The following is a 26,578-nucleotide window of genomic DNA, read 5'->3' on the forward strand; positions in this document are numbered from 1 at the left end:
TTTAAGAAAAGGGATAAATAAAAGTTTACACTTGCACGAGACACTTTGAGGACAGATATGTCGACAACAGCAAACTCAGATAAAAGAACGCAGCACACACACATCACACTTTACACTAGGACTATCTCTGAGTAGGTGAAGGTGCCACGGATACATGTAAACAACAGTGCAGAATGCCATGCATTATTCAGATTATTCCCTGCTCTGTCACTACCTGCAAACACCTAAAGTCACACAACCAAACCATTACGCAACTCTTAACCTGGAATTTTGTCTATAGAACAAGCAAATGACTATTATGACCTTTAATTAGGGGTGCACCGATAACAGCGGTGAGATGCATAATTCCCTCAAGTTTTGAAATTTTTAATATTGAAGTCGTGAAGTCCAATATTGGTGTTTGATGGAAAAACTATTGCCAGTTTAACTGAAGTGACTTGAATGTAAATTTAGGAAATGGCTTAATATGCAACGAGTGAACACATTTAACAGGAACATAAATACAGCATAATGCAGTCCAGTACATATGCACCCCAAGCAATGGCCTCAAAGTTACTATAGACTTGAATCAGCATGTTTTTGACAGTCTCACCAGAAATGGGGACTAGAAGCTTCACATAGATATGATTTATTGCAATATGCTTCTGTTGTATTTCAGCCATTGTGTCCACCCCCTCTTCCATTTGATAGTGAAGCAGGTTTTACTCTAGGTTTCCCTTTTGGCTGAAGCATCATCAAATGCCTCCTACAACACTGTTGATAATAAGTAGTGCACGATGTATGAGTACCTTGCCTTTTTAATCCTTTTATCAATGCTTTGCATTTGCTTATTGCATGCAGAAGTGAATGATGTTTTTTTCATTACAATTGCATTTTGGCTTATCTTAGCTTATCCAGAGTTTTATTTTTAATGATCAGTAGAAGATAAATACAAATGTTAGTAGTTGGTCGTTCTTTCGCAGGCAGATTTCTGTAGCAAAGGAGCAGAAGATCGACCTTTTTATTGATGATGTACTCTTAAGGGGTCAGAGTGGGTGAACAGAAGTAAATCAATATATGAGTGAGGCTGACCAATTCTCTTTTAAGAGACTTTGGAATGAAGGTCGCGCTCCGTTCCTTCCAAAGAAGAAGACCGAGTGTAAATTAAGGCTTCTCGTGGGGAGCTTTGTGGAAATATGGATGCTGGGCAGCACAATAGATACATTCAGGGGACACAAAATAAGTCTAAACGTTTGATGGCACACAAAGGCAGCGTAAGTCAGTCCCAGGGACCATCTACCATTACTTTTTACTAGGTCACTGCTCAACCTCTAGGTAACTCTCTAATGTAACTGATTGTTTGTTGTCTTTGATCTGAACTGTAAATCACACATTCCAGCCCTGTCTCCCAAAAATTACCTTCCCATACAATTAAACTGCATTCTCAATTGCGTATCGAGGGAAACTTTGTTATGAATTAGGTTTGTACTTGATGCATCACAAATACATTTCTAATCAAAGTCTGTGTAGAGTCTGCATCAACAGGAGGTTGGGGTGGATGGATGGGTCAAACAAACACTTTCATCCATGAGAGTTGTTGGTCTCCCATGTGAAACCAAAAGTCAACATTGAGTTATTTAAGTACTTTTGTTACTGCAAACTGCTTCACAACGCACGCTTGTCACTAGTTGAAGGACGCGTTGAAACAAATTCCATTTGAAACTAAATAAAAAAAAAAAATGCAGTTTAGTTATATGGGAAAGCAATTTTTTAGAAGTCAGCGTTGAACATTCATGTATCCATAAACACTTGCAAGGCCATACACTTTACATTATTCTGTTGAAGAGTTTGACACACCAGAAATAAAACATATTTTGTTCACATTTTATTTGGCTACCAGCAATTGAAGAAATGGCTACAAAAAGACATTGCAAAACTAGTTTATTGTGCACTTCGTATCAAAAGATGTTCTTAGCAGATACTCATTCCCAACTGTGATTTTAACACTTTGCTCCGTGACGTGATTTGAATCACAACACATAGTATATTAGGACTACTCATTGCTACGAGTTTGACTGTTTGGTCATTTGCCATAAACCACAACTGGATCCATGAAAAAGTGACAGCTAATGCTAGGTCGAGCTACTCTATTTTATAGCCAATAACTCAGCAGGTGTTGAAATGAAAAGAACAAAAAGAGAGTTTGAATCATTGAATATTATAGGCCTTTTAAGGGAAAAAAATGTAAATGTTTGAACTGTAATGACCCGTTTTCCACTTCTATAAGCGCAAAAGACCATTTTAAATAGTTTGCCTTTTGGTCCAGCAGAGGACGCTCTTAAAATACCTATCAGTAGTTGAAAAAAGTGACACTCCTAATAAATATTCAATAGGCTATACTGTATGACATGCTCCGGTCAGTAATGCAAAAGGAGGTTGACTGTACATCTCCTAGCAACGCCGGCTCTCAGATGTTAGTCACAGCTGCCATGGAAAACGCCCACCCATAGGCATGAAACTGAAGACACTGCTTCCTGTTTTTTATGAGAAAAACATGCACAATAGTCTTATTTTATATGTCGTATATATACTAATTTACAATGATAATACATCTGATATCAGAGCTCAAAGACCTATATCACATTTGCTGGGCAACTAATTAAAAACCAGTGAACTGATGCTTGCTTTGGTGCTTAAATAATGATGGCATTTGACGGAAAATCTGGCTTAGCTCCATTAATGAGACACGACTGGATTGACAGGAAGCACTTTAATGGGTTTCCTTATTTAAAGACCCAAAACCGCTCATTACCATTACATTTTTCTTTGATTTTACTTTAGTATGAGGAGTCGCGGATTTATAAAGTGATCTGGCATAAAAAAAGTTTTGTTTGGTTGCGATTTCCGACCGACCCTGTCAATTTATGTGCGACCCAAATTTAAAGAAGAAATAATACAAATTAAATAAATACACAAATAAAAAGTTTGAGGCAAACTGTAATCACTTTTTTTTGTACAGCACCGTTTTTGTACAGCACTCTTGCGATGCAAGAGGCCTGTTGTCCTCCAGCAATGCTAACAAACGAGGCAGCTACACGGTCGTTCTCAAAGACAATCGTTGTCGTCACTTACAAAAGGCACTGGGAACTTTTGTGATGTTCTGAATAGTCACCAGTAGGTGGCGAGAACACAATATGCACAGTATATAGGCTATGTAAGAATGACCCGTGTGAATTATCTTAGTTAATATACAGTAAGCCTAACTTTAGTCCAGTCCTTAACGTATCAACATAATATTCTTTTTACAATGATGCGTGTCAACCAAAATTGTGAGATTGGGTTTAAAATCATTTGAAAACGTGCTTCAAGAAGTCTAACAGTGCCCTTGTACATTCGTATCAGCAGACGGCAAAGTTGACAGAGCTGACAAATGGACAGACATCGCCAGCAACGTGGTGTCGACCCCCCCTCAGCAGCTTGGTTCGCTTGTCAGTGGCATCATGGCTTTATTTCAGTTCAGGTACAGTGCCTTAAAGTATTCGCCCCCTTGAACTTTTCGACCTTTGCCACATTTCAGGCCTCAAACATAAAGATATAAAACTGTAATTTTTGTGAAGAATCAACAACAAGTGGGACACAATCATGAAGTGGAACGAAATTTATTGGATATTTCAAACCTTTTTAACAAATAAAAACTGAAAAATTGCGTGCAAAATTATTCAGCCCCCTTAAGATTAATACTTTGTAGCGCCACCTTTTGCTGCGATTACAGCTGTAAGTCGCTGGGGTATGTCTCTATCAGTTTTGCACATCGAGAGCTGACATTTTTGCCCATTCCTCCTTGCAAAACAGCTCGAGCTCAGTGAGGTTGGATGGAGAGCGTTTGTGAACAGCAGTTTTCAGTTCTTTCCACAGATTCTCGATTGGATTCAGGTCTGGACTTTGACTTGGCCATTCTAACACCTGGATATGTTTATTTGTGAACCATTCCATTGTAGATTTTTGCTTTATGTTTTGGATCATTGTCTTGTTGGAAGACAAATCTCGTCCATGTCTCGGGTCTTTTGCAGACTCCATCAGGTTTTCTTCCAGAATGGTCCTGTATTTGGCTCCATCCATCTTCCCATCAATTTTAACCATCTTCCCTGTCCCTGCTGAAGAAAAAGCAGACCCAAACCATGATGCTGCCACCACCATGTTTGACAGTGCGGATGGTGTGTTCAGGGTGATGAGCTGTGTTGCTTTTACGCCAATCATAGCGTTTTGCATTGTTGCCAAAAGTTCAATTTTGGTTTCATCTGACCAGAGCACCTTCTTCCACATGTTTGGTGGGTCTCCCAGGTGGCTTGTGGCAAACTTTAAAACAACACTTTTTTGGATATCTTTAAGAAATGGCTTTCTTCTTGCCACTCTTCCATAAAGGCCAGATTTGTGCAGTATCACGACTGATTGTTGTCCTATGGACAGAGTCTCTCACCTCAGCTGTAGATCTCTGCAGTTCATCCAGAGTGATCATGGGCCTCTTGGCTGCATCTCTGATCAGTCTTCTCATTGTATGAGCTGAAAGTTTAGAGGGCGCCGGGTCTTCGTAGATTTGCAGTGGTCTGATACTCCTTCCATTTCAATATTATCGCTTGCACAGTGCTCCTTGGGATGTTTAAAGCTTGGGAAATCTTTTTGTATCCAAATCTGGCTTTAAACTTTTCCACAACAGTATCTCGGACCTGCCTGGTGTGTTCCTTGTTCTTCATGATGCTCTCTGCTTTTAAACGGACCTCTGAGACTATCACAGAGCAGGTGCATTTATACGGAGACTTGATTACACACAGGTGGATTCTATTTATCATCATTAGTCATTTAGGTCAACATTGGATCATTCAGAGATCCTCACTGAACTTCTGGAGAGTTTGCTGCACTGAAAGTAAAGGGGCTGAATAATTTTGCCGCCCATTTTTTCTGTTTTTATTTGTTATAAAGGTTTGAAATATCAATAAATTTCGTTCCACTTCATGATTGTGTCCCACTTGTTGTTGATTCTTCACAAAAATTACAGTTTTATATCTTTATATTTAAAGCCTGAAATGTGGCAAAAGGTCGAAAAGTTCAAGGGGCGAATACTTTTCGCAGGCACTGTATTTAGCACTGAAGTGCGCCCCAGAGCCAGAATCTGTGCCCTCCACGGCTCAAAGTACCCCGACTCCATCTGCATTCAAGATGCCGTTTCGTGCACAGCGACATACTCCCGCAGAGCTGAAAAATGACATTCTGGGGAGCCTGCGGACCCGGGGAGTGGGCTTTTCTCTTCCAGAGAACATAAACCCAAGGCTCATTTTTGCTGACGGCAAGTGAACTATAATATTTAAATTATGGTATTATGACAAAAAGTACACACATTTAAAATCAGCGTGTGTGTGAAATTTTTTTTAAATTAAAAATACCTACCTACCAAACCATGAGCGGAAACGGACAACCAACAAGAACCTTTTTTAGGCCTCATGAAGTAGTTGCATATTTCAAGTATTTAGTGATGAAGCCCTCAAGAAAGAAATCCAGTGTGGTGAAAATGTGTGGGAAGTGGGAAATGATGCCCCCGAAAAAGTTACCAGCTCTTGGGCTTATCATTTATCAGCACTGTGCTTCTGCCAGCCTGTCCATGTGTGACTGTGTGCAGGCATGTGGGACCATAAAGCATATTCTAGTCACTATGGTGCCGTCTCGCAAGCTCATCTCATTTGTGTAGATTGAAAACAATAGAGGGGATAAAAGCCGCCTTGTGGGACACCTGTATGACAATCTCGTTAAGACACCACACGCGCTGGTCGCATATTCTCCTTAGGCAGTCTGTCAAAATGTCTTTATTCCAATGGGAGAAAAAAACAAAACAACATTCAAATCACACAGCCGCTTCAGAAGTACGTTATTTGCAAAATATTCAAAGCTGAACTGAGTTAAAATCTTGTGACAGCATATCATATTCATCGTGCTGACTGTTGTCAAATTGTGTCCTCTTTTAACTTATACCTTACAGCCAAACTGTGGGCGGGGGCAAAGCTGACAACCCAATGCAATCCACTATAACAGCTCAGCAATACATCACGTATTTGTGAAGCTTGAAATGTCCAGTTTTCTTGTTGTAGTGAGACGGTTGGGGAGGTTTAGATTCAAGTCATGGTCATCCGTCAGGCTCGTTTGTAATATGTGGATGAATCATAGCTGCTAAAGTCAGATCGGTTTTTCGAGAATTGTGAGACCCAAGTTGTTACATTTACAAAGCGCTGTGATGAAGTGACCTTTGACTGATGAATATTCTTCATGGCAGCCTAGCCGTTAAAGGTGCCATAAGTGATATTTGAAAGAGCCATTTTATCACCCGTTTAAAAATTAAGGTGGGCGCCCGGGAAGCTCAGTTGGTAGAGCATGCTCCCATATATAGAGTTTTAATCTTCGACGCAGTGGCCTCAGGTTCGAATCCGACCTGCTGCCCTTTGCTGCATGTCGTTCCGTCTCTTTCCCCTTTCATGTCTTCAGCTGTCCTGTCAAAATAAAAGGCCTAAAAATTTATCTTAAAAAAATAAATTAAGAGTGTCAATAGAGCTTGACATTCGAACTCTTCACAGGTGCACTTGGTTCCTAGTATCCAAGACTGGACTACTGCACACTTTTTTTTGCATCTCCATGGTCACCGAGACTTTTCTCTGCTCTGCTGGGGTCTCATTTATAAAACTGTGCGTAGGAAGTGTACGTGCGCCCAAAAGCCCAAATTGGCGTACGCCGAAAAAAAGTCAGATTTATAAAACCGTGCGTACGCACACCTGTAAGCAATATTCTCTTTATAAATCACAGATTGACTACAAGTGTGCATACGTGGATCAACCTCTTATCCCGCCCTGTACACGCCCATTTTTAACCATAAATAAAAGCACCTCGTGAATGCTGATCAGTATGTTAATGACCCTGGCAGTTGTTCTTCGTTACACCGAAACATGCCAAATCATGACGACTGGTGGAGAAAAAAAAAAAAAAAAAAAAACTCTCAGACGCTCGGGAATTGCTGCCAATTGAATTATAATTTCGGCCTGTTGTCGCACAGTGTATTGAAACCGGATCTATAGACTACCTTTATTCATAAAATCTTCCAAATCAGCAGGCATTACGGTACTCGGGAACAGCTTCGATATACCAGACGTATATAATAAGATTTAACAGAACTATATATTATATCCAAACAAGCCTTAGTGATGAAGTTGAAGATTATATATAATATTTATTTAAAAAAAAACACTTAGCCGTCAGCCATTTCCCTCTGGAAACAGCCGGTTTCACCCAGAGTGGCGAGGACCTGTATTTGGACCGGGATGGCACGGTTCCGGTGCGTTGCCCTCTCTACTGGACCAAATTCAGTACATAGATCCAAGAGCGCAGCTATATTACAATTACAGCTATATTAGGGAATTTAAATTGGCATATGAGCCAGTCATCGTCATGGTCCCTGAAGTCTCTTTTTCTCCTGATTCTTCCATTGCTGTCCTCCTGCAGGGCCAGCAGTGCCATCATGCAGCATTACGCACGGGTTCACTGCAGTATTTATGTTTAGTCTACAACAATTTGTGATTGTTAACACCGTTAACACAGCAACAACTGGTATCCCCCACCCCGAGATACAATTTGAAATCGAAATGTGATAGGCACACACACTTTTCTTCATGCAGGGTTTGTTATAAACAGTATTACATTTTAGACCGATAACAAGGACATTGAGCGTAACGATTGCACGAGAGCTTAACGGCTGTATTTCCAGACTTTGACATTTGATGATATATGCACAGTTTTAAAGACAGATATTTAGTTATTTACACTGTGTTGTGCAGTTATCTAATGCTAGGGTATTTGATGCTATCTGTATTCCATGCAGTCGGGCCATCTCCTACTCCTGCGCTCCGTAGCGGACAATGTGACAGCGAGACAGCGCTGATTAAATATTAAGAATGAGTTTTTATTTAAGATTTGAGTTTGAGGTGTTTATGGAACAATTATCACTCAGTACAAGCGCAAATAACACTGTTGGATTTAATCTTCATATGGTGTGAAGAAATGTGCATGAGGCATTATTTTTTAATACTTAAAACATATTAAGAGTAGCCTAACCCTTATTCCCACATGTACTTTCTGCAGTCTGACTTCAGTTCACCACCTCACCATCTGCGTCGCCAATTCCCATTTTGTCTCCAAAATGTGCGTACGCATGGGTCAGAGTTTGCGTGTTGGACCGCACAGTCTCCCGTCAAGTTTGTTTTTTATAAATCACAACCTTTGCGTGGGAAGTGGCGTACGCACGTTTTCAGCCCCGTTTTGTGCCTACGCCACGTTTATAAATAAGACCCCTGGTGTCTTTCTCCAAATTTTAGCGGCAGCTGGTGTGACCATGGAGATGCAAGTGACGGACAGCAAGCTTGACCGTTTATTTCTGTGATAGAAACACTGCAAGCTGCTACAGTTTGCTGCTCTGCTGCATCGCAGATTGCTAAACACACCTGACTACAGGAGACGTTAGCTCAGACTTGCGGAGTATGTATAATTGGTGCGGTTCGAGTACGGATCATGTTCTGACCACAAACGAACCGCTCCAGAGTTTGATTGAAGGAGCACCGAGACCACCTCTTCAAGCAGGTCTCGGTACGCTTCTTTGATCCGCTTTTGGTGCGCACCAGAGTTTGATTGCCACGTTCTCACCTGCCCAAAAGAACCGCACCAGCGGGGCAAACAAACTCTAGTTCGATTCAAACAAACTAAACGAGGCAGGTGTGAAAGCGCCCTTACACAGATATGTGTATGATGGATAATTTCACTTACACAGGATAATAATAATATCTATAAAACCAATCTGTTTGAGATTAAATGGTTTACTAGAGCATAAACTTATTCTAAGATCTAGCCTCTTAATTTCACTCTTTGAAAAGTACACAGTTAGATAAGAGGAACTTTTAAAATGTACAACATTTTCTTCTGGGAGAGCATGCCCCTGGACCGTCCTAGAGGGTGAAAATTCCCAGCAGGATATTTTTTTCAAATCGATCTGAGGAAAATATGTGTTGCAGGAAAAACAATATTGCAATGTCAGTTTTCTTCAATACTGTATCGTGTAGCCCTACTCACTACCATTTACAACCAAATCAGTGTTGAGGAAAAATTATAAAAAGTCCGCCAACTTGACTCAAAGATATACAGAAGGCATAAAGTCACCAAATCCTCCGTGGCATAGAAGGGAATCTATGTACAAAATTTATGAAAAATCAAAGCTACACTTATAAAGCTGTCTGTATACATTACAGATTGTGAAAGTATGAATTGTGCCAGAGGGTGATCATGTATAGTTAATTTGCTTCGTTGGAGGCTTCAAGACAGATCTTCACACAGTATGTGAGCAAACTCAAACAAGAGAGCACAGCATCAGTCATACGCACTATAAGGTCTCACTTGTTCTCTGCAATTCACTCTAACACAGCGATATAAATTATAAAATACAAGTACAAATGATTTTCAAAGAAGGAAAAAAAAAATGTTAAGCAATTAACAATCGCAGCGTTCACATGGCTAGTTTAGAGAGAGACAATCATCTTATTAAACCATTAAATGGTTTTGTTTGTAGTTGTGTTTTTCTGAAGTCTAATACGACTAACAAATCACAGCACTGGTTGCAGAACGGACAGAACCCATGGCACACCTGCTGTGGAGATTTCTGAACTGTAGTTTTTGTTGATGTTTAAGGGCTCTCCTAAACATACTTTGTTCACACTCTCAGTCCTTTGTGAACTGGAGTGCAATTTGACCTGACAGTTGGTGATTAGCCAGATTTGTCACACTGGCTCGGAGTGCTTATAACCATGTCTGCAGTGGCGATCACATCATGGTATGTCTGAGGAGAGGCTGAGTTGATAGCTTTTTGTTGACTGCATGCTTTTATTTGCATTACTAAATGATAGACATTCAGATTGCACATACAGTGCAGAATATAGCCTATAGATTAAATCAGATATTAAGATGGACGTCTTAAGCCTTATGTCTTTATTATATACTTCAAAAAGGCACTGAAAAAATATCTCTACTCCATTAATGACTACCCAGCATCACCTTTTCCCAGAAGAGCCCTACTTACTTTAAATCAGTGAGAAGAGCACAGACAAAAGTGTTTCTGAAATGACCAAAACTCTTTTTTTGTGGCAAATGTGGCAGATAACAGTATTTATGTAGGACCTAGGGCTGGGCTATAAAATGATCTCGGAACGGGATCGCAATAAAATTCAGGCCGATACTAATTAGGGGTGGGGATACAGCATGGTATCGCGATAATTTTTCGTGACAATACTGTATCGATATAAAGATGCCAAATATCGATCTTTTATTATATATGTGTTGGTCACTTTGTCTGCTTGACAATCCCATTGTGCAGCAATAAAATTGAAGTGAAACAGAGAAATATATATTTTTAAATAAAACAGATGTTGACAAAGTTTCCTTTTGGGGACATAATTTGAAATTGGGAAAGTAATAAATTGCAATATATCGCAGAACTTTTAAAATCGCAATAATATCGTATCATGACATAAGTATCGTGATGATATCGTATCATGGAGGCCTCTGGATATTCCCACCCCTAATAACGATGATAAGCTTTGTACATATTAACCCGATAACTGCAAGAGTCTGCCTTTTCATCTTGCCGGGCACGCCCAATTCCTATTGTGGGCACTTGTCTGTTGCCAGTGTTGTGTGTTAAAATACGTAGCACACACACACACACACACACACACACACACACACACACACACACACACACACACACACACACACACACACACACACACACACACACACACACACACACACACACACACACACACACACACACACACACACACACACACACACACACACACACACACACACACACACACACACACACACACACACGATCTGTCTGGCCAGTCCACTCTCGATCTATAGTTGATGATTTGGCTTTGTTAATCCTTGCTGTAGAGAGTTCAAGCATAACTAGGTCTAGAAAATCTATCATTTTGTTGGTTGCCAAACTTTCTCCCAATTACACCTGCTGTCTCCCAAGCAGGTGTAATCTAGAGTCATCCTTAAGTAACAAAACAACCGGGTCAGTAGGAATTCGACATCCTATCACATCAGATATTATTCCAGAACTCATGCACCTGTTCACACTCCCAGACCATGTGCAGGAAAGTTCCAGTTTGATCACGATGACAGAACGTGCAATAGGGAGTGGGAATGACTTTAGATACGTATCTCTTCTGAGGAGCCCAGTATGTCCTATGACATATGTTGAAGTGGATCTGCTGGTGATTTCTTGGAACAATGGGACTGTCTCCCAATTAATTGCATTCCCCTCAGGGCTGAAGTCTTCATTCTTGATGATGATGCTGGTTGTATTCTGGCTCAAAACCTAGGACTATGTATTAATTAAGTAAATGTGCACAATTATATGGTATTAGGCCTAGGTCCAATTTGTTAGGATTGGCATTGATGAAAATATGATGGTATATACACTCACTGACCACAATATTAGGAATACCAGTTGTACCATAAAATAGTATGAGAAATAGTATTGTTTTATTACAGTTGTTCTAAACAACAATATTGAATAGGGTAATAAAATACCCAAGTGAGTGATAAAATGGAAGTTAATGCCTTTCGCTTTTGCATAACCCCTTATAATCTTGTAGATAATACAAAGGCAGAGTACAGTAACTTCCGAATAAGGGTCAAAAGGTCAAGTTTGAGTTTAAGATTTTTATGTAGATAAATAACTTCATTAAAAAAAAACAAAGTATTGCCAAATTTCCAATATCCTGCCTACAAGTCATTTGGCTGGACAACAAAATAAGTTTAAAGTAATTTTTCTCAGTTCTACACTCTGGCGAGTTATAGTCTTTTGGCTTTGTAGGGCAGTATTCAGCGGCAATAAAAAAAATAGACTGGAAACTATTCTGCCCCCAAAGCAAGTACATTCTGGACTCTCACTCAAAATTGTATCATTTTTAATAAAAAAAAAAAGAAGAGGGCACAGAGAAATGAACTATTTGTGCTTGTGCTGGGGCCATTGTTGATCACAACGTCTTCGTAGGCTGTCTGGAATATATAGTAATTAACACAGACTACTGGCCTCCGGGCTGTAATTTACATTGTGTGCGGCTGACTAGATTCCATGGGATATCTATAGTGTATATCTGCTTAAAGCACAACAGGACTGCTTTTTCACCTGAGCAAACAGCACAAGTACCAACAGTCTACAACAGGAAGGGAGAGATGAGTCATGATTTTCAGAATCACTGACACCTCTAAATTGTGTAAGACAGCGGCTGCAAACTGTCTCAACCATCATCTCAACTGTTTATAGTGTTTGTACCAAGGTATCACAGTTGTGGTTCCTATGGGAGGGGGTAAAGTACACTTTTCAGAGTTGAAAGAAGTGAATCAGAGTGAGATATTACTTGGCTTGGCACAATTGAAGTGGAAACAAAAAAATCATTGTGTAATCTCAGTGAAAGTGCCAGGGTGCATTTTTTCTTTTGCTAAAACATTGCTGTCAAGAGTCATTCTTATTGTTTTACCTTCCAAAGTTTACTGGAAATGAAGCGCTACGGTCATATTTTTTATTATGAATGAATTATTTCCAAGAATCTTCTCAGCACATCTCTGGTAAGCACAATACTTAAAGTGGTGCTTTTGCATGATTCTTTGTGGAGAAACTCAGTTTTACAGATCTGTTTGATTAAATCAACTAATCGATTAGTTGACAAAATCAGATGAGTGTAAAACTGCATTTCAACTTAAAGTTCCGGGGACTTTCAAGTTACCTTTGCTAATAATAAAAAAAGGTTAAGGGGGGGGGGACATCAATCAATATTTTTGTCACATGAAATCGTACGAGGTACAATTCCAGTGAAATGTTATCCTAATCAGCTCCTTCAACTTGTGCATGATTCATCATAAAGCAGAATGTGATAGAATGTGACATAATAACTCAGTGTTTCCTTTAGGATTTTTTGTAAGCAGTGGGGGCAGGTCCGCACCACTTCGCTGCAACACAAACTAATATTTTTTCACGTCTATTCACACACACAATGAGGCATATTTTCAGTTGTGATTGAACTGTATTTTTTGAGTGACTATATAGGCCAACTTTGATCTTGACATATAGGCTAAGCATTCTGTAGCAAATAACAATAAACCCACTATTAATTACATTATCTTAATGCAGTGTGATTACTTCAGCATGTAAATAATGCACCTCAAATACAAAACGTGGGCGAGGGCGTTCAGCAATCGCTAACGAATCAACAGCCACGTGCAATTTAGCTAGCAGGTGAAGAATACAAACAACGAAAATCAGTTAATTTAAATTTGCAAGACCAGGCTTAAATGAACTGACAACATAAGTTATACGACTTACAGTTCTCAAGGACGTACACACACACGATCTCAACTGGCTAGTTATCCTCGTGTGTCCGCGCTGTTCTCCGATGTGCACTCTAACAATGCAGCCCTATTTCTGATACCGTAGGGGGAAGAAATGTTGCCGTGGGGGGCCGCCACGGTCAAATCAATATAGAGGAAACGGTGTAACTTGTGATAGAACAGAAGGTGACATAAGAGATTAGTTTGTATCGGGACTTAAATATGACTGGGAACAGCATTCAAAATGGAACTGGCTGTCAGAGCTCAACCATGAGTATGTGGCCCTTGTGTAAACAACTAGTTTTAATAGGTTTATTATTCAAGTTTGCATTCCTATATATGCTCCAGGTGACAGAAGACACACAATGCTTAAAAAGAGACAGTGGTGTTGGTGCAAGGTGTCCTACATCTAGGCATCCCTGATAAATGTTTTCACTTATGCAAGTCAATCACGTATTGGACTTTGTAGTCTATATGTGGTTGTATTAATTTATGCAAAACTACTAGCATACAGTGATTTCACAAACCATTGTTTTTTTTGCATATCCTAATGACCCCGAATAATTGTGGAGTGATGTGGAGATAGCTGATATTTGACTTTGGCTGCAGTGGAAGAAAACTTTCCAGACACCAATAACCTTGAAATGCACCACAACTGTCAAGTGACATACAAAAGACACACACACACCCATGGTGCACAGTACTGACACACAAACAGACAGCAGCCATAGCTCACTTGCACATACTATCCAGACTGACACATTTTTTGTCCAGATCAATCACATAAAGTCTGGGATAGTCATCAAACCTGAGCCATACCAAAGCTGCAAAGATTAATCGATTAGTTGTCACCTATTAAATTAATCACCAACTTTTTGGATAATTGATTGATCTCTTTGAGTCCTTTATTTGAAAGAGAAAAAAAAAAGTCACAATTCTCTGATTCCAGCTTCTTAAAATGTGAATATTTTCTAGTTTATTTTCTCTTCTATGACAGTAAACTGAATATCTTTGAGTTGTGGACAAAACAAGACATTTGAGGACATCATCCTGGGCTTTTGAAAACATTAAATCGACATCTCTCACCATTTTATAAACCACACTACAACTAATCGTGAAAATAAATCAACAGATTAAGTGACAAGGTCCCTCTCTGAAGAATCACACATTAGTTCCATCAGTTCAGTTTCACAATAACAAACGCCTCATAGATTTTAGTTTCATGATTAATACGTTGTGATGAGTGGAATTGTCTCTGGGCCATAGCCAGACATTGCTCCCAATTTTCCTGTCTCTGGCTACAGAGCTGACTATAATAAAAAACATTCTTTTGAACCGAGTGGTTGTTAATGAGTAGGAAATAGTGACTGGACTAAAAAACACTTCCTGCTAAAAGACCACAAAACACCCAGAACAGTCTAAATCACTTAACTACATACACCACCAAGAAACATTTGGATACATAGAGCCTCAGACAAGTAGTGGATGATGTTGACAGGCGTCACAATTACTACTAGTGTCAAGCTGAGCACTTTTATCTGGATCCTTAAAAAAAAAGACATTCACATTTAAAACCAACTATTTAACTTGTCCTATTTAACTTTTTTTGTCAATTAAAAACTACCCCGGGGTTGTGTCAGCAGTGAAACAGCTATGGATGTACAGTTTTACAGTTACACAAGCATGTCAATTTATCATCTACTGTAAATTTGCCTGAGATTTATTTTACAGAAGTTTAGGTTTTCTTTATTATGATTAAAAATTATCTTATAAATCCAAGCAGAGAGCTACAACCTGGAGCAAAAAGCTGTACCATATTTGCAGTATTTATAACAACCATAAGAAATAGATAAGGGGCATATGTTCATTTATTTGCAATAGTTAATATGCAGACAAGTCTGGCTTCCACAGCAAAAGCGCAAGCACATATTTTGCAAACTGTGAGCTTGCATTTTTGCCAACATTCACATTTTAGAAGTGGCAAAAATGCAAGTTAGAAATCGTGCCAAACTGTGGCAAAGTTACCTATTGTTTTGAAATACCAATATGTAGTTTTGTCTGGCAGCTTTTAAGTTAAAAAGGTTGAAAATTTCAATGGATTTTTCAAAAATCCAATGATGTTGCAGCTGAGATGCAGTTGCACGGATGAGCCTAATGCATCATTTTAAACGAGACAACTTTGGTAATTTCGAAAACATGGCTTTACCACGCTGCTAATTACCACTTCTTTCCATCAGGACACACTCTCACATAACAGTGGTAGCAGCAATCGCTTAAATGTTGCAGCTTGTTGGCTACATATGGAGCATATTTTGATTGATTTTTTGATAGATAGATAGATAGATAGATAGATAGATAGATAGATAGATAGATAGATAGATAGATAGATAGATAGATAGATAGATAGATAGATAGATAGATAGATAGATAGATAGATAGATAGATAGATAGATATAATTTTACATACTGCTGGGTAGCTTGTGAATTTCCTCCTGGGGACCAATAAATCCTTATTGATATAAAAATACAATTTAATATAATTGTTATAATTGTGTTAATGTGAATCTGTAAAGTAACTAAAGCTGTCAGATGGTAGTAAAAGGAACAATATTTGCCTCTGAGATGTAGGGGAGTATAACGTATAAAGTAGCAGAAAATAGAAATACTCAAGTTAAGTACAAGTTTGTACTTTAGTATAGTACTTTTCACCACTGGTAACTGAGCTGAGAAATACCATGAAGTTAGTTAATGCAAGCTAGTTTAGCTAATATAACATATCAGGAAGGTGGCTTTAAAACAGTCGCAACGTTATTTACGTACCTTTTAAACATGACAAGAGAACCAATGCACGTTAATGTTACGCTTCACTTAAGTTTTGATTGACACATTCGCCAAGGAGTCACTCTCTTCGCACTCCCCGTTCTTGATGAGTTAAATGAGAAAAACAATACCACTGTAATGCCTGTATGCTAATACTGTATGAAAATCCAGCAAGCAGTCAGTTAGCGTAGCTTAGCACAAAGACTGGGAACAGGGGGAAACAGCTAGCCTAGCTCCCTCCAAAGGTAACAAAATGTGGCTACAAGCATCTCTAAAGTGCAATTATTAACATGGTCTTTCTCGTTTGTTTAATTTGTACCAAACAAAGTTTAAAAACAACACATTCTGTTATGGAGGTTAATAACCTCTGAACAGGGTGACGATTTTGAGTGGCGTGTCCCGAGTCCTGACAAAAGCCTGTCAGGACACTCAAATGTCCCGGTTTACACCAACCACTACGAAATTGTCCCGGTTGTCAGCGATTACATAGCCGACGTGGTCTTATTATAGCCCGATCATTAACTAAACCCATGTAGAAAGACTAACAAAGCGTCCAGCGTATGATTTTAACAATGTGTGTGTGTCAGTCAATCGTAGCGGTCTGTGTCTGCATAATCTGTGCAGCCAGCGTTACAATGTATATTTCTAAACATTTTTGCAATGCCTCCTTACCGGTCTCCTTTTTAAGCACGGTGAAGTTGGCTGGACGTTTGATATTCAGTCGATATTCGATTTTAACTTCCCCTTCGTTCAAGATCGACAACGCAATTCAGGTCAATGACTTGATCAGGGTCAAAGAAAGCTGACATTATTACAGAGTATCAAGAGAAAATGACTATAATTATTATCGCTAGAGATTTGTTTCCAACATAAAGCTTCATAGCACTTCATTATCTGTTCTGTCACTAGGTACTGTGTAAGGGACCGTCGACAAATTACCGTTTTGGTAGATTGGCAATGACAGTAGGGATGCAAAATGTCGGCTATTTCTTGAAAAAATACTCAATAATAATTTGTTTTCATGATGATTGCATTACTTCCCAGTTCAGTTATTATTTCTGGAAAATATGAAATAAAAATCTCATTCTCTCATTCTGATTGCTGTAGTACGCTGCATCCCAATCACTCACTGCTACTTACTACAGGTCACAGTTTCCTTAAAAGACAATTTATATGGAAGCAGGACTCAAATTTCTTTGAAAAATATTCACAAAATTCAATGAAATTAGTTTCTCATTCTGATTGCTGTAGTACTTCCCAATCACTCACTGCTACTTACTACAGGTCACGGTTTCTTGAAAAGACAATTTATATGGAAGCAGGACTCAATTTTCTTTGAAAAATATTCACCAGAATTCAATAAAAAGGGCCTTTTCTCATTCTGATTGCTGTAGTACTTCGCAATCACTCACTGCTACTTACTACAGGTCCCAGTTTCCTGAAAAGAAAATGTATATGGAAGCAGGACTCAATTTTCTCTGAAAAATATGACCTGGGCCGGCACATGTTCACGTTAAAACTGTCACGTGTAAAGTGTCCCGGTTTTAGTTCCGGGAAATCTGGTCACCCTAGTTTGTTCTTCAACACCACGAGTTGTTGTTTTTACAGTCCGGTTTTTGTACGAATTAAACAAGCAAAATATGAGGTGTTAATAACTGCATTTTACAGGCGCTGGGAGGCTTACTTGTTTCCCTTTGTTTCCAGTCTTTCTGCTGAGCTAAGTTAACCAGCTGCTAGCTTCATATTTAGCTTACAGGCATGAGAGTGTTATCAATCTCTTCATCTAACTCTGGGTAGGAGAGCAAATTAGTGCATTTCCCAAAATGTCAAACCATTCCTTCAAAGTAAATCATTCATAAAAATTGTGACAAATATTAATTAGAAAATGCTGTTTCATATGTTCACCAACAATTGAGCAATACACATTTGTATGAACTGAGAGAGATAAAAAATGTAAGGAGGGATTTGCAGGAAAGGAAGTAGGTGTGTTATAATGTGGGACATCTTTATGTTTCTATGTCACATTTTTGTTTAAATTGCTCTGTAGGCAAATTACATTTTATGCATTAAGTAGATCATTTCCCTATGTATCAGTGTGCAGTACCGCGCTGTATGTCATTATCCTGGAAGGTCGATAAACCGTAGCCAGGCTGAAACTATCCTTATATGCACAAAGCTCACAGAAATGTTGTATTATATATCTTCCGCAATCATCCTGGTTCAATCTTCTACTCAAAAGTGGCCCCATGGGGGAATCAAAGCCGCTTGAAGTATTTCCTCTCTATTGTGTATTCATTGTTTGAATAGGCTCGTATCACAGAGCTGTACTGCTCAAATAGCAGCACGGCCGACTGTGTGATAGCCGCAGTTTCCCTAAATCCGTCCAACATGTGTGAGATTATTGCATGTGGTTTTGTACGTGAGAGAAGGGAAATAGACTAGAAAACAGTCTGGTCTGTACATTTTCTAAACATTATCTTTCCTTTTTGAATATTAAGAGTATAATGCATGTGTCATTTTCTCTCTCCCATACAAACACAGACACACACTATCCAAAAATGCAGTAACAGGAGTTATGCATGAGTGGGGATTGGGTGTTCTTATGTTTTGGCACTATGGGAGGAGTAATTTGGGGTGGATGTAGGTTTGGAGGAACTAATCTAGGACAATGAATATTTTCCAACAGTCTATTATTCCCATTTCAAGGAGGAAAAAAACTATTGCGTTTTCGATGCGTGCAGTTGTCTTAAGTGGTTAGAAAAGTGTCCACAACAATCCACTATCAGTTGGTAAAGGGACATGGTAGATTTCTTTATCTCTCACTTTGAAATGAATAGGGACATTAAAATGCATAAATGTCCTGCCTCAAATCTAAATAAGAATGCTAATGAAACACTGTGGGTATTAATAATGCAGAAGACCAGTTTCCTTTTATTTGCTAAGAAAACATTTCAAGGAAGGTTCTAAAACAGTGACAGCACCACTTGTTTTGATGTATCAGGATTATGACAACATATCCTCTTGACATTTTAAAAATTAAAAACCCTATCTAATTAAGACTTTAATTACAGCCTGGTTTTGTAGTTAGTTGAATTATGGAGTACGAGCGTGCATAAAACTGTATTATATATGTATCTTTGCACTTCCTAGAGGGACTAATTATAAGCTTTAAAAAAAATACAAATTTATGATATAACACTAGAGGCTGCCCTTTGGCCTAAAGCACAAATCTCATGGGTTCCTCGAGTTCCCGTCATTAGTTCATACTAGTGCAGTGCCCATTGAAAATGTGCCTGTTTGGAACGGGCGATTGCTTGGCCTGTGGTATTGCTGCCTGTAGAATTCTTCAAAACCAAATTGTACCCCAAAATTACTTAAAAGAAGGACCCCAAACCACTTAATATGCACCTCCACTGCATAGCCTACTACTGACTTACAGTGTAGGCTACGTCTACATCAGAGAAAGACATTGTACAACATGTACTACTATATTTATCTGACAGAGAATGGGACAGATTCAGAATTTAAACAAAATATCACAATGAAAATGTGGAGTAATCAGACATTAGTGTCATGGACTCATGGCAGTGTGCTACCCATCCGGCCAGTTACGAGAGCTAATCAGCACATATCTGCCTTCATCGACCACCAGAACCGGACCGTGTGTGTGTGCACACGTTGTCTCGTGTCGTATGATCGTTAACGAATTTAACACTTCAGCAAAGGTGCTCATTTCCATACAGGTTTAGAGGCTTGACGGTTAACTGTGAAGTATGGATTTGATTCCCGGGGGTATTTTGGCGACGGTAATGTTATTAGTGTTGCAAGTTAGCAGTAGACTTAACTAACCCGACCCAGGGTGAGTCTGATGAAAACTGATGTGTCTGCCCGGTTCAACACATTTTTCTCCCATTGCACAGCGCTGTAAAGGAATAATCTCCGAGATTACGTTATGTTCTGCCAGCTCACAGCAACTTAATACAATAGCAGGAAGAGTCTCCCCCCCCCACCCGCTGTTGTAAAACATTCTGCGTGTGGCGTCTGCGTGTGATGTGCAGGTTACCTTCCCCCCAAACACGGACACACATATACATCTCGCTGCCACTTGTCTGTAGCTGGCTGTGCTTTGCATGTGTGGGATTCTGAAACATCCTTAAATTCGGGAATTGCCATTTGTGTATTCAAGGTCAAAGAAGGGTCTGAGGGGTATGTCACATTTTAGCTGCCAAAGCTCCGCTGCTCTCTGTCTCTGGTCCTCAGGGTGAGTGGCCAGCGGCTAGAGCGTCAAAAGCCAATGTGTGCTTTTAACACACACACACACACACACACACACACACACACACACACACACACACACACACACACACACACACACACACACACACACACACACACACACACACACACACACACACACACACACACATATATACACACATATATACACACACATATATATATATATATACACACACATATATATATATATACACACACACATATATATATATATACACACACATATATATATATATACACACACACATATATATACATATATATATACACACACACATATATATATACAAACACACACACACACACATACATACAGACATACACACACACACAGAAGAGAAAGACAACAAAAGACACACACACACACACACACACACACACACACACACACAAACACACACACACACATACACACACACACACACACACACACAACACACACACACACAGACACACACACATACACACACACACAGTACACACACACACACAACACAACACACACACAACACACACACAGAGACACACACAACAGAGAACACACACACACCACACACACAGCACACACACACACACACACAAGCCAACACACACACACAAACACACACACACACACACAACACACACAAACACACATACACACACACATACAAAACACACAACACAAAAAACAAAAAACAAGAAAAACAAACAAAAAAAAAAAGAAAAAAAAAAGAAAAGAGAATAACCACAAACAGAGAAACAAAAAAGACAAAAGAGGAATGAAAAAAGACACACACACAAAGAAAAAGAGAAAAAGGAAGAAAAGAGAAAGAAAGAAGAGACTAGAAATGGACAGAAAAATGGAAGACAAGCGACAGACAGAAGGAAAGGAATGGAAGGGAAGGAGAAAAAAAGAGAACAGAAGGTGGAAGTGGAAAGGAAAGAAGGAAAGAGGAATATGTATAGAAAGTGAAATAAAAGAAAGGGAAAGGAGTGGAGAAAGAAATGATAAAATGAGGGATAGTGGAGAAAGAAGGAATGAGAATGGATGGAGATGAAGAAGGATAATATGGAATGGTGGAAGTGTACGGAATGGAGAGGTGAAAGGAGTAGGTAGAGATATAGTAGGTGAGAAAAAGAATGAAGGAAGGAGGTGAATGGAAGAATAGAAAAAATGAACCCCCCCCCAACAAAAAAAACAAAAAAAATGAAAAAACCCCCCCTGTATACAGGTACTAAATATGGAAAACATGGAGGGCCAGAAGAATAGGACAGACCCCAAACCAAACCGCACAAATTGTTCATGAGAACAGCTTGTTTAGTTAGCTACAGTTACATTTGGCAATTAGTGGGTGTTCATATTTAGTAACAACTAATCCCTACGTAAGAACTACTTTCTGTGATGCAACCTGTTAAATAATTAAAAATTTTTAATTTGATGCGTAAAACTCCACTTAGTAAACACTTAGGCTACGTTGCAACTATAGGCTAAGTTTAAACTTGCGAACAGCTGGTGCAAACAGCTCCAGGTGTTTTCTGAAGAGTGCCACCCAATTTAGAAAATCACTAGTTTGAAACCAGCTTGCTGTTACTAAGAACTTAAGGACTTCACTTCACACGCACACACTTTGTAATGGATTTACACTCCAGGACAGAATTATGCTATTGCCTACAGAAGTGTACAAAGTGCATTTTAAAGTCCTCGCATGACAAAAATCCTGCTTGAACTGAGACGGGGATGAAGTCTGTCTTAACGTGGAGAGGCAGGTAAACACCCTGCAAACGCTGACTGTCCGTCACAGCACTAATATACCCTGACAAACAATTCGAACACACAGCCAGACTCATGCACCCACTGTAGACATCGAACGTCCTGCTTGTCTCTTGTATGAGTCTTGTCATCTAGACGGCTATTAAAAACACCTTCAGCACCAAATAGACTCCTCATACTAATCACTATTCAGACACTTTAATCATAAGAGACATCTGATATTTCTTATGCACCCAGTGTACCATGTTAAAATAAGAAGTGTGCCTAGCCAGCCCTTTAATCTAATTCATCAGTGATTGCCAATTAAAAACATGAGGAAAACCATTTCTGCATGTTTCAAAAAGCCAAATGCAAGAATTTAAAAAGAGCTGTTTTAGGCTCACTGAATTTGATTGAAGGCCACTTGCAAGCCTTTCTGATTACAGCTGTTTAAGGACCTGCAAAAAGTTTTCTTACTGTGGAGATGCAATCAAGTCCACGCTTAACACCCTGAAACTGTACACCAGGCAGGTGATCACAAATATGCATGATGGAGTGAAAGCCTTGCAGACATTACTGAGTTTCTGGGAGAGCCTATTTCAACAGGAAACTCTGTGTACTGGATAATTGTAGCCATCAGTCAGTGGTAAGTGGGAAATGTGCAAAAACTGAGCACACTAAGCAGAATTACGTTCTAAAAGCAAATGCTTCGTGAATTGGAACTGCCCACAAAGCAGGACTCCAGGGACAGATAAAACTAAAAAGGTGCTAGGTATCCAGTGGAGGCAATTACCGACCGACAGCTGAATACCATGCAGCAAATATGGCTCGTGTTTAGCCAACTAGGATGGAAGACTGACCGGTACAGAAAAACAATGCAAGGTGTAGGCCTACATGGAAAGAGGTCTACTGGCAGATAAGTCAAATCATCAAGTTTAATGTAAACTGAAAAATGTAATTCCCCCTCCTCAATCAGATCTTAGACAACATATGATGAGTTATGTGATGGATTTTGCTTCAAGCAGTCGACAGAGAATATGAAAAGGCTGTTAAAAAAAGGCCAAAATAATTCTTGTTCAAGCAGCCTAACCACATGCCCAATTACACATGAAGCCCCCAAGAAAGCTCAGCTCAGTACACACTGTGTCTGACAAAAGAAAAATAATGGTGAGAATAGTCTTTATATAATTAATGCAGCACTCTGCAAATTAACCAGCCAGCAATACGTTAATCTGGTATCCGTTATTTTGACACATGTGCTACAGAGAAATATGCTACTGGTAATCACAAATCTCTACAAAATTTAAGAAATGTCTACTAAAATCGAAGTTAAAATAGTTAGGCTACTCTAGTGTTTGTGTGTCAAGTATAGCACACCTGCTGTACCCCATCAAATCACAACGGATATAAAAATCAACCAAAACGCGCCGTTTCATAGGAAAGAACGTCACACCAGCCTGCACTCACATATCCAGTAGTTTAATGCTTACTTGCTTATCGGTCAAATTCCATATGTTGTACAAACGGACAAAGGGACTTCCGAAAATGAGCATGGTCTTCTGGTGGATTCGGTATTCACATAATAAACGAATCAATGCCGTATGTCAATGACATTTGTTCCAAACTTGTAGCAAAGCACACATCACTCGCTCCCGCCCTAGACGATCACGGTATTTGCATAGAGGAGTGCTGCCAAATGTGATTGGTAAAAGTTATGAGTTTGTTCAAGTACGAGCACCATAGTTTGCCAAACATGTGCCGAATTGTGCAGATGCTATTTATGTGGAAAACAGTGTTATTTTAAAGCCTTCTAACTATCCTCAAGTATTTATAAGCAAGGAAACACTAAACATACGTTTTTTTTTAAAAGGTAGTTTGGAGTTTACTCTGTCCATCAGAGATAAAAGGCGTAACTTACGCTTTGTAACTGCCCCCCCTACACATACATCTCACGGGAATAGGACAAACTGCACTGTGATTTCAGTTGATTGAAATGCATTTAAATTAATAGGTTTACTTGCCGAAGTTGGAACCAAAAGGGTGGCGGGTCGCTCGATCAGCTCAGGTTGCTGTTTCCCGGTCACATTCATTTCCCATAAAACCGCTTTCTCTGTCCGCTGATTTTTTCGACGAGAGTTCCTCAAGTCATTTGCCCAGCAATTGACTGCAAGTGCTACTCGCTGGCGTCCCGTTCAACGTCAGAGGCAGACGGAGAAACCATGCCTGTTCTACCAGCCTGTTTTCTCTTTTCTTTAACTAGAACAATTGTGCCTGCTGCAGGAACAAATTAGTAAATCGTTGCTCATTTCTCCACGGCTCAGCCCGAACTGTCAGCACACAGTGGCTCCTACTGCTGCTGCTCATCAGTCTGCATGTCTCTCCACCTGCTGCCTGTCCTATTAACCATTCCTGCGTCAAACCACAGGACATTAACCCATTCACCGGTATTTAAATCCCGAAAGCATGTGGCGTTTAGCATAAATCATGGATTTATTTATGATTTGTGTATCTTTATTAGTGCAATGTAGTGTCTGGCTATAGATCACAATCAGTAGCCTGCAATTTGTTTTTGATTCAGCACTGCCTCAAAGCCACCAATTCTTACAAAACATGAAAATCAATAAACCTAGAACTTTGTCCTTCAACTCTGCGCCAGCTCAGCTGAGCATGTTACATCTTCATACTTGCACAAATTAATTTCTGTGGACAGGGGAGTGGGACTTGCTCATTTTCCAAGAGGAGGGGGAGATGGGTCAGAGATAACTTTGTGATTCAGTCACCACCATAGACTGTACCTACCTATATATTAATATATACAGTCTATGGTGACCACTAACTAACTCCTCACAGCTAGCCTGAGGCAGCTGGTAGGCCGATACTGTCTGACTCCTGCAGCCCTCAGACTCAGAACCAAATTTTAGTGGTATAGACAGGTGTATACCTCTTCTAATAACCATCACTCTGTCAGGAGCAATAGAGGTTATATATAGAGACTCTCAAACACCTAAGTGCAGACAGTACCTGAGAGATGGTTTTACTTTGTATGACTGCACGCCTATAATTTGTGACCGACTTTCGCTTGCTATTTTTTAATGATCAGGATTAGAGCTTTATGTGCATCTGGGGGTACAATGCTGTACAATGCCTACAGTGTAGGCCTACTACTACTACTTCTACAGCATAGCACTGTAATCGGAGTATGAAAAGGTATCATCAGAGGATTGGTTGTGAAGGTGTGATTCTTAGGCAAGCTCCTTCAAACTTCAGTAACAGGCATCCACTCAATATCTTTCTGCTAAAATCGTGAGATGATGTGTGAACACGGTAATGGATTTATCCCCCCAACTTATTGTTGGCAAATAAAGCAGGCTGTGTGGAATTCAGCAAAGGTAAAAACATGCGTCAGTGGTAGCTCAGAAATAATAGCAAGAATACATACACCAAACTTTATGGAATCTTTAAATAAATCAGCTTGTATATAATACATCTTTATAATGCCAAAGAAAACTAACGTGTCCTTTATGCGTACTTGCTGTCTGGACTAAGGGTCATGTTGTGCTCAAACCATAGAACTAGAATAGGATAGAAATGACATTGAGCTGTTTTTTGTGGTACTTTGACTAGTACAAAACAAAATGGCTATTGTTGTTAGTTGTCATGGTGACAAACCCAGATCAGTGGGGCTGTAAAATGTGTCGCAGCCTTCTTATAATACCTCCATGGTTGCAGCTTGCTTGGAGGAGAGCGGGCCCACACAGCTTGGGAGGAGGAGGGACCCAGACCCAGCCCGCTATTCGGCTCATAATTTCTAGGTAGTCCTATTTTCATCAGGTAAATTTACCTGATGAAGGTCTGAGACCGAAACGTTGTATTTTCTAAATAAATTATTGCTTGCGTAACGGTCAGTGTACGGGACTTTCTCCAAGCTTTTCATCTGCTACTTTTGATCATATCCTACGCACCTGCCCGACAAAGGAGGTGTGCAATAAAGCTTTCCTACGTAGGTTGTCCTATTTGAAAGTTTTCTAATAGTGTTTATTATTTCCAGAAAGCAGGTACAGATAGCTGTACGTATACCTCTTTGCATGATAAACAGGAACTTTTCTTATAAGTTACGAACTATTATATCATCTTGTGCCCTTCTAATACTCTGTATACTGTATTTTAATAGTTGTTTCCTAGTTCTAGTTAGTTCAGTAGTTATTATGTAGCTCAACATTTCATAAGGTTGTAAGATGTCTGTATTTCAGCCCTACATTTCAGGAG

The 26,578-nt window shown here is 39.4% G+C and overlaps 1 protein-coding gene across 1 annotated transcript in view; it reads right to left on the minus strand.

Moving 5' to 3' along the window:
• Nucleotides 1-24,716, minus strand: part of sntg2 (syntrophin, gamma 2) — an 80,483-nt gene extending 55,767 nt beyond the window's left edge. The window contains exon 1 of the mRNA XM_039786469.1: nt 24,334-24,716. Within this exon, the coding sequence (XP_039642403.1) occupies nt 24,334-24,402 (69 nt within the window). The 5' untranslated portion in view covers nt 24,403-24,716. The remainder of the gene's footprint in view (nt 1-24,333) is intronic.
• Between the last annotated feature and the right edge of the window lie 1,862 nt (nt 24,717-26,578).

The sequence above is a fragment of the Perca fluviatilis genome, chromosome 20 (assembly GCF_010015445.1).
Source record: "Perca fluviatilis chromosome 20, GENO_Pfluv_1.0, whole genome shotgun sequence".
Taxonomy (NCBI): domain Eukaryota; kingdom Metazoa; phylum Chordata; class Actinopteri; order Perciformes; family Percidae; genus Perca; species Perca fluviatilis.